Source organism: Argentina silus, assembly GCF_951799395.1.
Source record: "Argentina silus genome assembly, chromosome: 8".
Classification (NCBI taxonomy): Eukaryota; Metazoa; Chordata; class Actinopteri; order Argentiniformes; family Argentinidae; genus Argentina; species Argentina silus.
In genome coordinates this window covers 3126984-3139368 of record NC_139662.1, presented here as the reverse complement: position 1 = coordinate 3139368, position 12385 = coordinate 3126984, and the positions used below count along the sequence as shown (strand labels likewise).

Genomic DNA, 12385 nt, shown 5'->3' with positions numbered 1-12385 from the left:
TCATGACTTACACTCTGCATGATGACAAGTGCCTGCCGATGCTCCAATTGGTCGAGCTGCCACCAATCAGAGCACAGACATGTAAGGTGCCTTTAGGTTATACCCAACCCCAAAAACAAGAAGCAGAGAGAGAGAGAGAGAGAGAGAGAGAGAGAGAGAGAGAGAGAGAGAGAGAGAGAGAGAGAGAGAGAGAGAGAGAGCAAGCGTGCAGAGCAGGCACCAGCTTGACAGTGTATCGAAGGCATTTCCCCTCTGAACATCTCAAGAAATGCTTCCGTTGAAAAGATATTGCTGGTCAGCTGTTTGTTGGAGACCATTGCATTTTCTGACTGCTCTCGAGAAGATATACTAGGCACAGTGGCTAATTCTGTGATTGGGCACTGCACTTTAAGCTCCCCCCCCTCATTCGGCTGACTGACGCCCCTACCCCCCACCTCACTTCAGACTGTCCTCAGGCTTACCTGAGACAGAGAGCACTACTGCACCAGCGTTAGCCCCCCCCCCCTCCTCCTCCTCCTCATCCTCCTCCTCCTCCTCCACTCAGATACTGCTTTTCATCTGGAGAGGGCGAACACTAGGGACGGCATGGGCAGCAGCAGCAGTCTTCCCTCACATGTAGTTGTGCTTGTCTGAGTTGCCTCTTTCTGGAGAGAAAAGAGGAGCGCTGAAAAAAAAAAAGAAAAGAATTTGGAGCCATTGTCCCTTGGAGAAAAGGGAGAGACGGGGGGAGCGAGGGAGCACTACTGTCAACCAAGGGAGCAGAGGAGTCACAGGATGATTTTAGGTAAGTTGTTCTTCTCTCTCTGCAGCATGTGTTTTCGGGGGAGGTCAACCCTGTTGTATCCATTCAAACTTATATAGTGAGCAACTGTTTGTCGTAGTCTCCCTCTGTCTGTCTCCAACATGCTCAATCTGTCAAAGTCAAAGTGTTATAGTAACACTAGCACAGACCTATATCATACTTACAGTACTTATAGTAATTACAGTTATATATAACGTACACTTGAGTGGATGTGTTGGAGAGATGACAGGGAAGGTCGGAGTGTTTCGTAGAGGGGAACATATTATTAAGATGTTTGGTCACATGACCAGCATGCTCCACTGCTCTCCTGTACGTCTGCCCTGTCAAGACAGGTTGAGGTGAGAGAGATGTTTTCACTTGAGCAGACGAAAGAAAGAAAGTTTTTTTATTCAAATTGCCAACACAAATAATCAAATAAACAACAAGGTTATTTGTGAAGGTTGTTGGGTATGTAAGTCACATTTGAATGCTGACTTTTCCCTTTGTTGCTGTCATTTTTTTTAAACACCATCTATTAATCAGAAATAACAAGCTACTGTATATTACCAGGACCAACTCCTCGATCAAATCCTGTCGTGTATGAATTTGTCTCCAACGCATCATACATCAGAGTGTTTTGTTAAATGCAACAACAAGGCATTCAAATGCAAATCGAGCAATTGTGTCTAGAATACATCCAGTATCTCTTCTTTAGTATTCTGGTCTCATAGTCCACATGTCGATGAGGGGAGAAGCTCTCCCCAGTCTCTGCTGTAGCTAGTCAGCCTTTACTCTTCTGCAGAGGATGGGATTTCTCCTCCACTACTGTGAGTCAATGCTAACACCAATGCCAGATAGACTTGTGTTTTCGTGCTGGTGTATGTTGCATGTGCCTGTGTTGGAAAGAGGCAGCATGCGTTGATGCGTGAAAGTGAGTGGCTGGAATGAGAGTCTTTGTCAGATCCTGTATGTGGTATCTGTGAGAGAGGGTTCTGTGTATGTGTGTGTGTGTGTGTGTGTGTGTGTGTGTGTGTCTGTGTCAATATTATTACGCTGTGTGTGTGTGTGTGTGTGTGTGTGTGTGTGTGTGTGTGTGTGTGTGTGTGTGTGTGTGTGTTGCTATGTGCCCCAGCTCAGGAGGCCACATTGTTTCACGCATGCCTGGGCTGATTCAGAGGCAGTGCTGCTGCTCAGTTCCCCCGGCAGGCATGTTTTTCAAGAAGACAGTCCTAATGATTATAGGGAGTCATGTTATCTGAGGTGTGTGTGTGTGTGTGTGTGTGTGTGTGTGTGTGTGTGTGTGTGTGTGTGTGTTTCTCCGTGATTATGTATGGATCAATAAATACCCTTGTCCTCATGGTGTGTACTTTGCATTTGTTTGTGTGTGAGTGTGTGTGTGTGTGTGCCAATGTCTGTGTCTTTGTGTGTGTCTATCTGATATTCTCGTAATGTTTTGGAAAATATTTTCTTTAGTTTGTATGTGGACAATTCTTCTCTCTGTTGTATATTCTGAAGCTACATCTGAAGCTAGAAAGTCTTTTGAGTGCCTGTGTCCTCTGCTCTATAAGATTGTGTGTGTGTGTGTATGTGTGTCTGTGTGTGTGTGTGTGTGTACTGTATGTGTCTGTGTGTGTTGGTGTTTGCGTGTATGCGAGTAGTTTTGCGGTTAGCCGGCTTCAGCAGCCAGAGAATTGTGACAGAGTACCTGACTTCAGCCTCATTTAACAGTCAGACGAGCACAGACGCGCTCAGCCTCGCTGCAGCTCACAAGACGCCTAAATTACGTTAGGACTGGAGACGTGTTAATAGCATCATTAACCCTCTAACAACAGCTGTCTCACTCTAGACTTGATGTTCAGATCTGTACTTGGAGCTGTCTGCATTGAGAAATAATGTTAAAATAATTTATAGTTCTCATACTGTACTTGATGAGTATTCATCACGATGCCTGTTTATTTGTTGTTATTATGAAAAATATATCACCATAAAGTTAGGAAAATGTAGTACCTGAAGAGAATTTGAAATCAATATGTAGCAGTGTAAAGGTACTATGTATTTTGAGGTTGTTGAGAAAATCTGTATGGTGCTGTGCGGTGCAAATGGAACAGAATGAAAGGCTTTTAAAGGGTAATAATGCACCTTTGAGATGCAGGGCCTATTTTCTTTTTTTTTATCACGTTCAATGGCCCATGAAATCGCCACCTTCACAGAGGAGGCAAAGTGGCAAATAACCAGACTATCTTTTCGCGGTCAATCATTTAATGTTTATGTCAGACCATTTGGTTTTGTCTGGGTAACATTCTCTTTTATATGCATGGTGATTTGGCTCTTGAGCGTTTTGGCATTTATGTCATTTTTACCTCAGAAAAGGGTAATGTCATTGTAATGACCTTTACTACACCGGCGCTGATCTTGATTTCTCTGCGATTTCCTGATTCAGTAGTTAGATATCAATCTGCAAAGCTCTGATAACACATCCGCAAGACAGGTTGAAACATTTCATTTGATTAGAAACACTCCAAAAATACAAGGTGCGTGTGTGTGTGTGTGTGTGTGTGTGTGTGTGTCTGTGTGTGTGTGTGTCTGTGTGTCTGTGTGTGAATGTGTTTATGCATCAGTTAGCACATCTGTGTATGCACATTAATATATTCTCCCCTTTGTTCTCTGTATGACCTTGAGTGAATCACCTTCCCCCTTCAATACTGTATGAGGTCTTGATACTGTACACACATATACTGTATCTACAATCCCCCCCCTCTGTGGATGGTCTGGGGCTCTGGCACAGCTCATTGGCCGTGGCGATGGCGCTGACAGTCCTGATGCTGATAATGACAGTGAATCTGTCGCCCGTATGCCACAGTGAACACTATGTGCAGCCCTCGGGCAGCTTAGTTAGCTATACAGGAGCTTGCTGCCATGGGCTCTGCACCAAGCCTAGCAGTCTGCTACCGCTGCTGTCATCTGTACAGAGAACAGAGAGGGGGGAGAGATGGAGGACCACTAACTGCAGTCTAATGGGTAACATGATCACTGGGCTCCTGATGCACCGCCGCCCACCCTGGCCTATTCATTGTGGCTGGGTCTTCTGTGGTCAGCTGCCACACTGCCTTAAACCCCCCCCCCCCACCCACTCCCCCCCCCCCCACCCACTCCCCCCCCCCCCCCCCCCCCTCCCACACACACACCCACACCCACCGCGCACCTAGAAGCCTGGAGCTACTCTAAGGAAGACTTACACCACAGACAGGACCACAGGACGGATGATAAGCCTGGTCTTAGTATTAGATTATTTTGGTTATATTAAAGGGCTAGTTCACTCTAAAATCGAATATCTGTGATTACGTACCTTCACTCCAGTCGATATATGCATATTTAACTTCCATATCCCGGTTATTTAGCAACTTACAGCAGACACATTCTACAATATAATGGAAATGGATGGGATACAATTTCCTGTCCCTTGTTCCTGATCAGGGCCATGCACTGTATATCTGCATGTCTATCTCTCTCTTTGTCTTTGCCTCTGTGTGTCCATTCCAGACCAATCTGTCTTCATAACGCATCATTCTGTCAGGCTGCCTGTCTGCATAGCTATCGGTCACTCTACCCACCCCCCCCCCTTCTCTCTCCCCCCTTCCTCTGTCCTTCCCTCCCTCCTCACCTCGGTCTCTCTCTCTCTCTCTCTCTCTCTCTCTCTCTCTCTCTCTCTCTCTCTCTCTTCAGTCTCTGACAGACCTCACACTCACCTGGCTCTAGAGGTCAGCTCAAATAGAGACACAAATGTGTTTGTTTTCCCAGCTCAGCATTTACCCCCATTTCTCTCCTTGGCTGCCTTGTTTCTGTTGGTGTCAGAGTGACACAGCAATTATGTATACAACTCCACTGAATGAGCTACAGGCTTGGCATGCATGTGACTGGCACAGTTTGTCCCTTAAGGCATTCCCCCCAATGTCAAACAATTTGGATTGGGGGAGAAATTGAGAAACATGAAGCCCCATAATGCAAATGTCGAATTTTTGTTTATGAATGGAGTTTATTTCACGTGGCTTTGGCGGACTGTGTCATAAACATCTATAATCCATTAGCACCTTTATGTGCTGTGCTGCAGTTAAATTACTTGGGACTCTGTCACTCCGCTAAAGCGGCTGTTGTCCGATGCAAAACTCAATGCAGCTTTACTTCACACAAGCAGGACACTGGCTTAGCCACTACTGCACAATGCTAGTTGGTCTCTTCATTCAAAGGGTTCAGTTCTATTCTTTGTGAAGCTGTCTGTGACATGGTGCTGCGTGGTTTAATATTCCATTGCACTTGACCTCCCTCACCTCCCAATAGTCTCTCTCTGTGGCAATGCCCCATTGAGAAGATGTATTCCTATTATAGTCATTATAGAACACATCTCTCAGAAGTGACCTTTGATGTGAGAATGATGTGCTTAATCTCTGAGTAATACTGCTCTTTCTGCGTGTGTGTGTGTGTGTGTGTGTGTGTGTGTGTGTGTGTGTGTGTGTGTGTGTGTGTGTGTGTGTGTGTCCCCGTCCGTCCTAGCAGCTAGAGTGAATCTTCCATCATAACAGCAAACTGCAATTCAGTAACAGAGACAGGCTTCAGATATTCTACAGCATGCCAAACCATCCCTACATGGGACACAATCTCAGCTGCAATCGTACAGAAACTTACCCAGGCTAGAACTGAAGTGAGCCTCTATATACTCCCCTATATCCCTATTGACCTGACCACAGACATTTAAATCACACATCATTTCATAGAAGCCCCTCCCCTTTCTTGATTTGTTTATGCTGGAGTGACTATGTGTCAGCGGGCTGTCAATACAGCTGTAAGAGACTAATTAATAGTCTATAACTCAACTGGTGCGAGAGAGAGCATACACACACACACACACACACACACACACACACACAAAATGGGAGATCTTGACACTTTCACATAAAAACTGTATATATACACACACACAACAACATTTTATTTGCCAATGAATTGTCAACCAACTGTTTGGAATGTGGTATTTTCTGCACGCACCCCCCCCCCGAGACAACATACATGCACTGCACAACCCCCCCAAGACAACACATGTGCACACACCCCAGGGAGAACAGATCTCTGGGCAAAGGGTCAGCCATAGTGACATATTAAATATGATGCCAGCAACCATCCAGTCAGCAGCTCACACACCAGCTCACCACATCTGGCTCCCTCCTGGGGTGGGGATCGAACCAGTGACCTACCGACTGTTGGCCAGCCTCTCTAACCTCTAGGCTACCTAACACACACGCACGCACGCACGCACACACACTCGTGCGCGCACACACACCAACCCACCTGGGGGTGCCACCTGATTTTACCATCAGCCTAATACTGCTCTGTCACGCGCGTAGCTGCACCTGCGTGTGATTATGGTGTCCCATTAGTGCATTGAGCAGGACATGCTGCAGGGGCTAGTGAAGCTTAACGACACCTGGGAATTAGAGTCTGCCTCAGCAGCCTAACTAATCATATCACTCACTATTAGAAGACAGTTACTCAAAACACATGCCCATTGTGTTTGTAAACCATAAAAAGTGCTCTACCTAAGCTACGATCTGGTGTTTGAATGGTGTTTGAATGTAAACCCAATACAAGTATCTTTGTCTTAAATTATGGGTGATTTTTCCTCTGGGGGTGTTCTTGAGCCAAAAGGAGTCCACTAAATAGTCTGAAATAATGTCCAGAAATGACCTTATTGGCCAAAGTTTGTAGCCTTGAAACTATGAATTGTGTAATACAACATTTAGTAAAATGACATCATAGGAATATGATAACCATACACTCAACACTTAAAATTGAAAAAATTGTGTGAGTGGAATATTAAAAATGTAGGGTGAGTGTAGGTTTATACGGGAACTATCTATTAATCTGAGTATTTTCTGGTTATGCAGACACACGTGATCATTGCAACTCAGTAGTAAAAGCTACGTTGGGAGATCCTTGGGTACACTCTATAACTCCATTCTGTTAGCATCAGTGGCAGAAGTGTGTCCATACAGAGTTCTCAAACACCTCTAGAGTAGAGTTTTTAATCTCTGAGAGGTGCTTCACAACTTTTGATTTATCGGTGCAACAACACACCATGTCATGTTTCAAAGCATCTCATGATGAATGTTTCATACATCCTAAAACATGTCTCAACCTTGAAACCAAAAATGTGCTTCAGTACTTTATGTGTGGTCTACAAACACCAGTGAAAGAAAGGGTTTAACTTTAAATTGGTGCCAACTCAGTTTCCACCAGTTGGGGTTTCACAAGACTCTCTTTTAACAGTGCTGGTAAAGAAAAGGGTGCTTTAACCAAATCGATTCTTAAAAGCTATCTAAGGTAGAGTGATTTTACCTACATTCAGTCGTCTAAATCGTATTGAGCAATTAACATATTGATGCACTTGAAGAGGTTAGTCTTATGATGGAACTATGATAAGCTCATCTAATGTGACTCCATCATGAGCTAGTTCTTCTCCAGTGGATGAAGCCTGCCCCCTGGTTGACCTGGTTGAAGCCTGCCCCCTGGTTGACTGAGATGCATCAGTGCCTCTGTTTGTGCACATGGGCATCAATATTGATACTCCCAATGACAGGCATGAAGTCAAATAGAGACCCATTTAGCAGATGCTTTTATCCAAAGTGACTTACAATAGAATACAGGGAGTGCTTACATTTGTGTTTGGTCACAGCGGGAAATGAACCCACAACCTAAGAGTTGCTGTTTCACCAAGCTCTACCGATGGAGACTCACCGTACCGAATCATCTTACAGTGTCACAATGTAGAACACTGCTGCTCCTGTAGGTGTGAATGAATAAGAATTCTCAATGAAACCCCTCCGTGATAGATGCTTCATTAAACATGCTTGCTCTATTTCTGTGTGTTCTGAAGACGAGAGGAAGAACGCGAGACAGATAAAACGAGTAAGAAAGTGTCTTCGTAAAAAGGAATTAGCTCCCATCAAGGTCTGGGGGGGGAAGGAAATTCCTCTGAGTGTTGTTGAGATAGGGTTTCGCACAAAGACCAAAAGAAAATCAATTCTCCTTGAGACACCGGCAAGGTCAGTGCACAGGGGCATAGAGAGAGGGGGTGGCAAAGAGATTTGAGGGAGGGGGGGAGGGAGGGGGCGGCAGTGGTGCGAGATCTACCTCTATCCCAGGAAGAAATGTTTTTCTCCGACCCAGCACACAGACAGACAGACAGACAGACAGAAGACATCCTGGCTCCCTCCCTCTCTCTACCCAGACTCAAAACCTGGTCATGTTCACAACCTACTAAGGACCTACTGTAACTAACTCAACCTCCACAGCTCCGTCTGACCTTTCCGATGGCCTAGGGGGCTTTACTCACACTTACCTCATACAGTACTATAGTCTCCACTCATATACTCTCACTTGAACACCGGAGGGGAATATGGGATAAGGATACTGACTGGGAAGTATAGCAGCAGCTTTAGCACTAGAAAGACCGCCATAGTCTGGTTTAATCCCTAATGTTATATGAACAGCCCAAAATAACTTTCCTGAACCAGCCCAGGCCTGTGTGTGTTTTAATGGTGTGTGCATAATTGTTGCTGGGATCCGGGGCAGCTGGGATAGTAAAGGCGAGGCGAAATGAGGCGTGAGGGGAGGAGCGCCTTACTGTAGGTTCAGACCTGCCCTGTGTGGTGGGGGATCCGGTGGGATCTGGGGATCCGGCGTGCCCTACTGACAGCCAGCGTTAGCCCCACGGTCAGGTGTTGGCTGCGGGCCTGGGGGAACCCTGGCTGGCAGGTAGACATTGGGAGCCGCGTGGCGTTGGAGGGCTCAGGTACAAGCGTCTGGTATGCACACCTGTCTCTTTCTTTCTCTCTCCTCGCCCTTCCCAGACCAACCACCCCCACTCTGGGAGAGTGGGAACGGAGCTCTGCTGGGACCTGCAACACAGCCCTGCCTCAGCCCTGGGGGGATAGGGGGGGGGGGGAGTGGGGGAGGAGAGGGAGGAAGGGTAGGGTGCCTGAGAGAGGCCTGTAAGGCTGTAAGGGACATTGGGGTGCTGCGGTATCTCAGGTTAAGTACTGTACAGTACCACTATCGCACAGCATCATGACTGTTTTCCCAGATGGAATGAAAAGAACATTATGAACACTCTCAAACCTACTCTATCTGTGTAAATGCCTGTTAGGAGTTGCACTTGCTATTTATAGGACACTGTATTTATTGTTAATGGTGTTGATCTCTTGCAAGGCTCATCTCTTTGCAGATCTTGTAGGGATAGTACCGGAGCCAAATTCCTAATCTGTCTCTCTCAGCTTCCTAATGCACTCACTGTGTCTATTATGGGACGCACGCATGAATGAACTCCTGTTTACACGTCTACAGTACACAGAACTGAGTACCCTTCCATTGAAATGCAGACAGTCACTATTAGCTATTCGTGGGGTTCAAAGGAGCCATGATGAAATGCAACAAATAGGAGGCAGAAAGGAGGAGAGAGAGGGTTAGAAAGAAACAACATCCATTTCCATAAAATTAGCATAGCCAAGAGGATCCAGTGAATTGGTCCAATGAGACAAAAATAACAACGCAAAACATCACTGACTAACATTACTCGCTCTTCAGATCTGAGTAATGTTGTGCTGTGTTTTGGGCTGTTGTGGAGCAAACTCATTTTTGTGACAGAGGTGGAGATGTGTAATAGCAGATCCCTGCCCATGTAATAGTAGACTTTTTCTATTTCCACCTGTGATGGCTTGTGTAAATGTGGAAGATTGTATTTACAGTAGCTTGTAAGAGCTTCTTGTCTCTGTGCTAGCCCCAATAATCACTACACTGGCACTGCCACAAATCTTCATTAGCCGATTAGCCAGGAGGAAGACAGCCTGTGTGTTCTTTTTCTTTTATTTGTGTGCCTGTGTGTCACCCGCTCCCTCCCGCTCCCTCCCCCTTCCTGTCTCTTCTATTTAGAGGTGTAAACTAGACCCCTCCTTACCTTCGAATCACACACACACATACACAAATACACACACACACACACACACGCACACACACGCACACACACGCACACACACAAACACATAGCTCATTTGAGGCTGTTAGTTTGTTCCCTTAAGGTGCATCAGCAGCCCAGAGGGCATGCAGACCCTATGACAGAACAAATTAAGGTCACAGCGGGAAGAGCCAAGCCAGAAAACAACAGGCTAGGTGTGTGTGTGTGTGTGTGTGTGTGTGTGTACGTCTGTGTGTGTGCGTGTGTGTGTGTGTGTGTGTGTGTGTGTGTGTGTGTGTGTATGTATGTGTGTGTGGGTGTGTGTGTGTCCAATGCGTGTGTGTGTGTGTGTGTGACCCTCTACTGATGCAAATGCACGTCTCTCCGACCTCCAAAGAGCCACATCACTCTAGAGAGTAGTTGTTATATGTTCTCCCCATCCCACTTAAAGGAAAACCGACCCTCATTGCACCATTTTGGCAGATGAAAGGTGTCATTGCCTTTGAATCTGAGGAGGGAAACGGAGTGATGAATGCTCCTTTTGAAAGCTCTTTGTCAGGCTGCCGCTCTTTGATATCACCTGAGGTAGAAGACTATAGGATTGGATTCCCCTCCTGGTCCCCACTGGGACCACAGTGAGTCATCTGGCTCTGTTGTGTTGGGGACCATCAGAAAGCTCCTGCCTATCTGAGGATCCATTTCACACACTTTGTGGCCTAATGGCTACATCTCACGCACAGCACAGGAGTCAGGACACTTACTGTTCAACAAGGGCTCCTGTCTTCGCCTCGCTCTGGGCGAGAAAAAAGGAGAGGCTCTCCAAAGACTCCTCAGAACTCTACTCTTCATGCCAATAAAACAAGCCTTGAGTCATAATCCACAGTATACACAGCATACCATTCCACCACAGTACTGAACATGCCCTTTTGATTCCTCCACCTCTTCGTGTGCCATCTTGCTGTGCCCTCTCTACCACTCTCCCCCTTTACCAGCTTAGCTGGAGGTGGCTAGTGGGTCCGAGTCAGACAGCTAGCTCCCCTCCTCTGCCCCCTAGACCTCAAGGGTAGTGGTGGTATCCGATTCTGCCTGAGTGTGCTGCCTGTGTAATCCATAGCTGCAGGGAGGGTGACCTTCACAGCAGGAAGCCTCACAGGATGGCCACTAGTGCTGCTGCAACACAGGGATGGGGGTGGGGGGGGGGGGGGGGTGACAGGAGAGGGACAGGAGAGGAGGTTAGAGAGACAACCAGACAGGAAGGGGAAGAGGGCTAGTTTTAGCTAATCACCTCAAACTTGGAGATTATCGCTGACAAGAGTTGGACCCATTTTGGCCTTCTTAGGAGCGACGAGCCCTATGTTTTGCCCCAGGTTACAGTACAATCAGACAGCTGTGTCTGAGGAGCTATGGGGTAGTGAGGAGATGACGCAGGCCAATGAGTCCACGGTCATCAATGATTGATCTGCCTCTGATGGGGGGTAAAGCTATGCTGTGTGACAGTGGAGGAGCTGGGGCTGTGTGTGCATGGTGCAGAATGGCGAGAGAGAGACAGGTTTATAGAGAGGGCACTCATCGACACGACAGGAGTTCTATCAGGTCTCACTGGTGCTGTGTACCCCTGGGGACACACAGACACAGATGACCTCCAAGATGGCAGTCTGATCGCTCTCTCTCTCTCTCTCTCTCTCTTTCTCGTTCTCTCTCTTTCTTTCTTTCTTTCTTTCTTTCTCCCTCTCTCTCTCTTTTTCTTTCTCTCTCTCTCTCTCTCTCTGTTACTCTCTCTCTCTCTCTCTCTCTCTCTCTCTCTCTGTTTCTCTCTCTCATGCCATTACTGCTGCATTTTTCCACTCTTGTTCTACTCCCCCTCTCCTTTGTGTACCTGTCCGCCTATTCCCCCATTCTCTCCCTCTCTCTCCTCTCTCTCTCATCCCCTCTATTTTTGTCAGAAACAATCACTGGATTTTTCCGTTTCACTGCCCAGCGCTGTCACAGTCTGAGACACGGGTAGCAGGATGCAGGGGTGGGAGTGAGAGATAGAGAGAAAGAGAGTGCATGGAACATGGACGGCTTAAAGGAACGCTGAAGCAGGAAAAGCGATATAATCGGTTCAGATCCTCGTCACTGTAATGTCACATCTGTCTCGCCTCCTAGCCTCCATGAAGCAGGAGAAACCAGAGGAACACACACCGTCTGCATCAGGAACACATTTCATCACTGTGCTATACCAGACATACACACACACACACACGCACGCAAACACACACACATTATTGCCCTCATGCCAATGAACACACTGCTGTCTAGGGATTGTACCACTATACCCGTGGATATGTACTCGACTCTGAGGGGCTCTGACACTGCTTTCATGAACACACACACACACACACACACACACACACACACACACACACACACACACACACAACAAATGTGAAATTCTGATGCCATGACTGTGTACATGACTGTGGTCCCCAGACCTCTAGCCTGAGAGAACTCACAACTGCACCCAATGATATGCGCATGTCATTTCCGACCGAACATCTTCTCAAAATAGTAACAGGAGGAAGTAAGTACAGGAGGAAGGAAGGGAGCAGGACTGAGTCCTC

At 46.7% G+C, this 12385-nt stretch overlaps 1 protein-coding gene across 1 annotated transcript in view; it reads left to right on the top strand.

The window, feature by feature from the left end:
• The first annotated feature begins 589 nt into the window (after positions 1-589).
• znf385a (zinc finger protein 385A) overlaps positions 590-12385 on the top strand; it is a 54325-nt gene continuing 42529 nt past the window's right edge. Inside the window, exon 1 of the mRNA XM_083674489.1 lies at positions 590-784. Within this exon, the coding sequence (XP_083530615.1) occupies positions 775-784 (10 nt within the window). The 5' untranslated portion in view covers positions 590-774. The remainder of the gene's footprint in view (positions 785-12385) is intronic.